We start from the raw sequence: 1,424 nt of genomic DNA, 5'->3' as shown, positions 1-1,424 counted from the left end.
TTAGAGGCGGCTGATCATCGTCCGAGTGCCAGCGAGGGCTCTAAGCAAAACTGTACACAAACAGCGTCTGTTCTGGTATCCGGCGGCTGAACATGAAATGATGTCCACGGAGCTATATCCAAGATGGCAGCCCCATCACGGTGTGATAGGGAACCTTAGGCTAACCACCTACTGTTCCAGAAATTTCAAAAACCGTTCTAGAAACCGAAAAAGAAAGATTTCAAAGTGATATTACGGCAACGACTTTTAGCATGAAACAACGGACGCGAATTGGAACTTGGAACTTGGAATGTATTAACCCTAGCCCAGCAGGGTAAATTGGCACAACTTGCTAATGAGGCATGCCGCATGAAGCTTGAGATCCTAGGACTGAGCGAAGTCCGTTGGCCGAACTTTGGAGAACACAGATTGCCGTCGGGTCAAATTCTGCGATACTCTGGTCTACGAGGTGAACACGCTCCTCGTCACTGTGGAGTTGGCTTCCTGCTCAGCGCGCACGCCTACACTGCGCTAATAAAGTGGGAGCCTATTAATGAGAGAATAATCGTTGCCCGATTCAGAACACGGGTTCGAAACCGTACCATCATCCAATGTTACGCACCAACTGATGCTGCCGAAATGCAAGAAAAGGAGAACTTTTACAGTCAACTGAATGCTGTCGTGGATAAAATTCCGAAAGGTGATATCAAGATCTACATGGGCGACTTCAACGCGAAGGTGGGCTCCGATAACTCGGACTATGAGCACGTTATGGGACGTCATGGCCTCGGAGAAATGAACGAAAACGGAGAGCTGCTTGCAGAGTTTTGTGGCAACAATGACATGGTGATCGGGGGATCGCCCTTCCCCCATCGGCCAGTACACAAAGTGACATGGGTTTCCCGTGATGGCTTCACGGAGAATCAAATCGACCACATCTGCATCAGCCGAAAATGGAGAAGGAGTCTCCTTGATGTGCGTAACAAGCGTAGCGCCGATATAGCGTCCGACCACCATCTCCTAATCGGCGAGATCCGGCTGCGTATTGCAAGGATTCAGCGACAGGAAGAAAAGATCGGGCGTCGATTTAACACACGTCGTCTGGAAGATGCTGCGGTAAGAAGGTTCAGCTGGAGAACCATGCTGGAGATATTCCGGATGGTGGAAGCGTAGAAGATCAAGAACGCCTTCATCGCCACCGGCGAGTATAATCTGATAAAAAAAATATAAAAATATAAAACACGAGGAGCCGAAGCCGCAGCCCGTCAGCGCTATTCGGCTCTAGAGAAAGAAGTGAAACACTCATGTAAAAGGGAAAAAAGAGCGTAGGCAGGCTCCCTAGCCGACGAAGATGAGAAAGCTGCAAACACTGGCGACATCCGTCTCCTCTACGATATCTCACGCTGCCTTAGTGGGAAAAAGATTAATGCTACGATGCCCGTGAA

At 49.2% G+C, this 1,424-nt stretch overlaps 1 protein-coding gene across 1 annotated transcript; it reads left to right on the top strand.

Moving 5' to 3' along the window:
* The first annotated feature begins 348 nt into the window (after window positions 1-348).
* Window positions 349-1,152, top strand: LOC131688279 (craniofacial development protein 2-like). The gene has a single exon (XM_058972467.1). It carries the CDS (start codon window positions 349-351, stop codon window positions 1,150-1,152), a length of 804 nt encoding a protein of 267 aa, XP_058828450.1.
* The last annotated feature ends 272 nt before the right edge of the window (window positions 1,153-1,424 follow it).

Source organism: Topomyia yanbarensis, chromosome 3, assembly GCF_030247195.1.
Source record: "Topomyia yanbarensis strain Yona2022 chromosome 3, ASM3024719v1, whole genome shotgun sequence".
NCBI classification, from domain to species: domain Eukaryota; kingdom Metazoa; phylum Arthropoda; class Insecta; order Diptera; family Culicidae; genus Topomyia; species Topomyia yanbarensis.
Note: the sequence above shows the minus strand (reverse complement) of the source record. Positions and strands in the feature narration are given on the sequence as shown.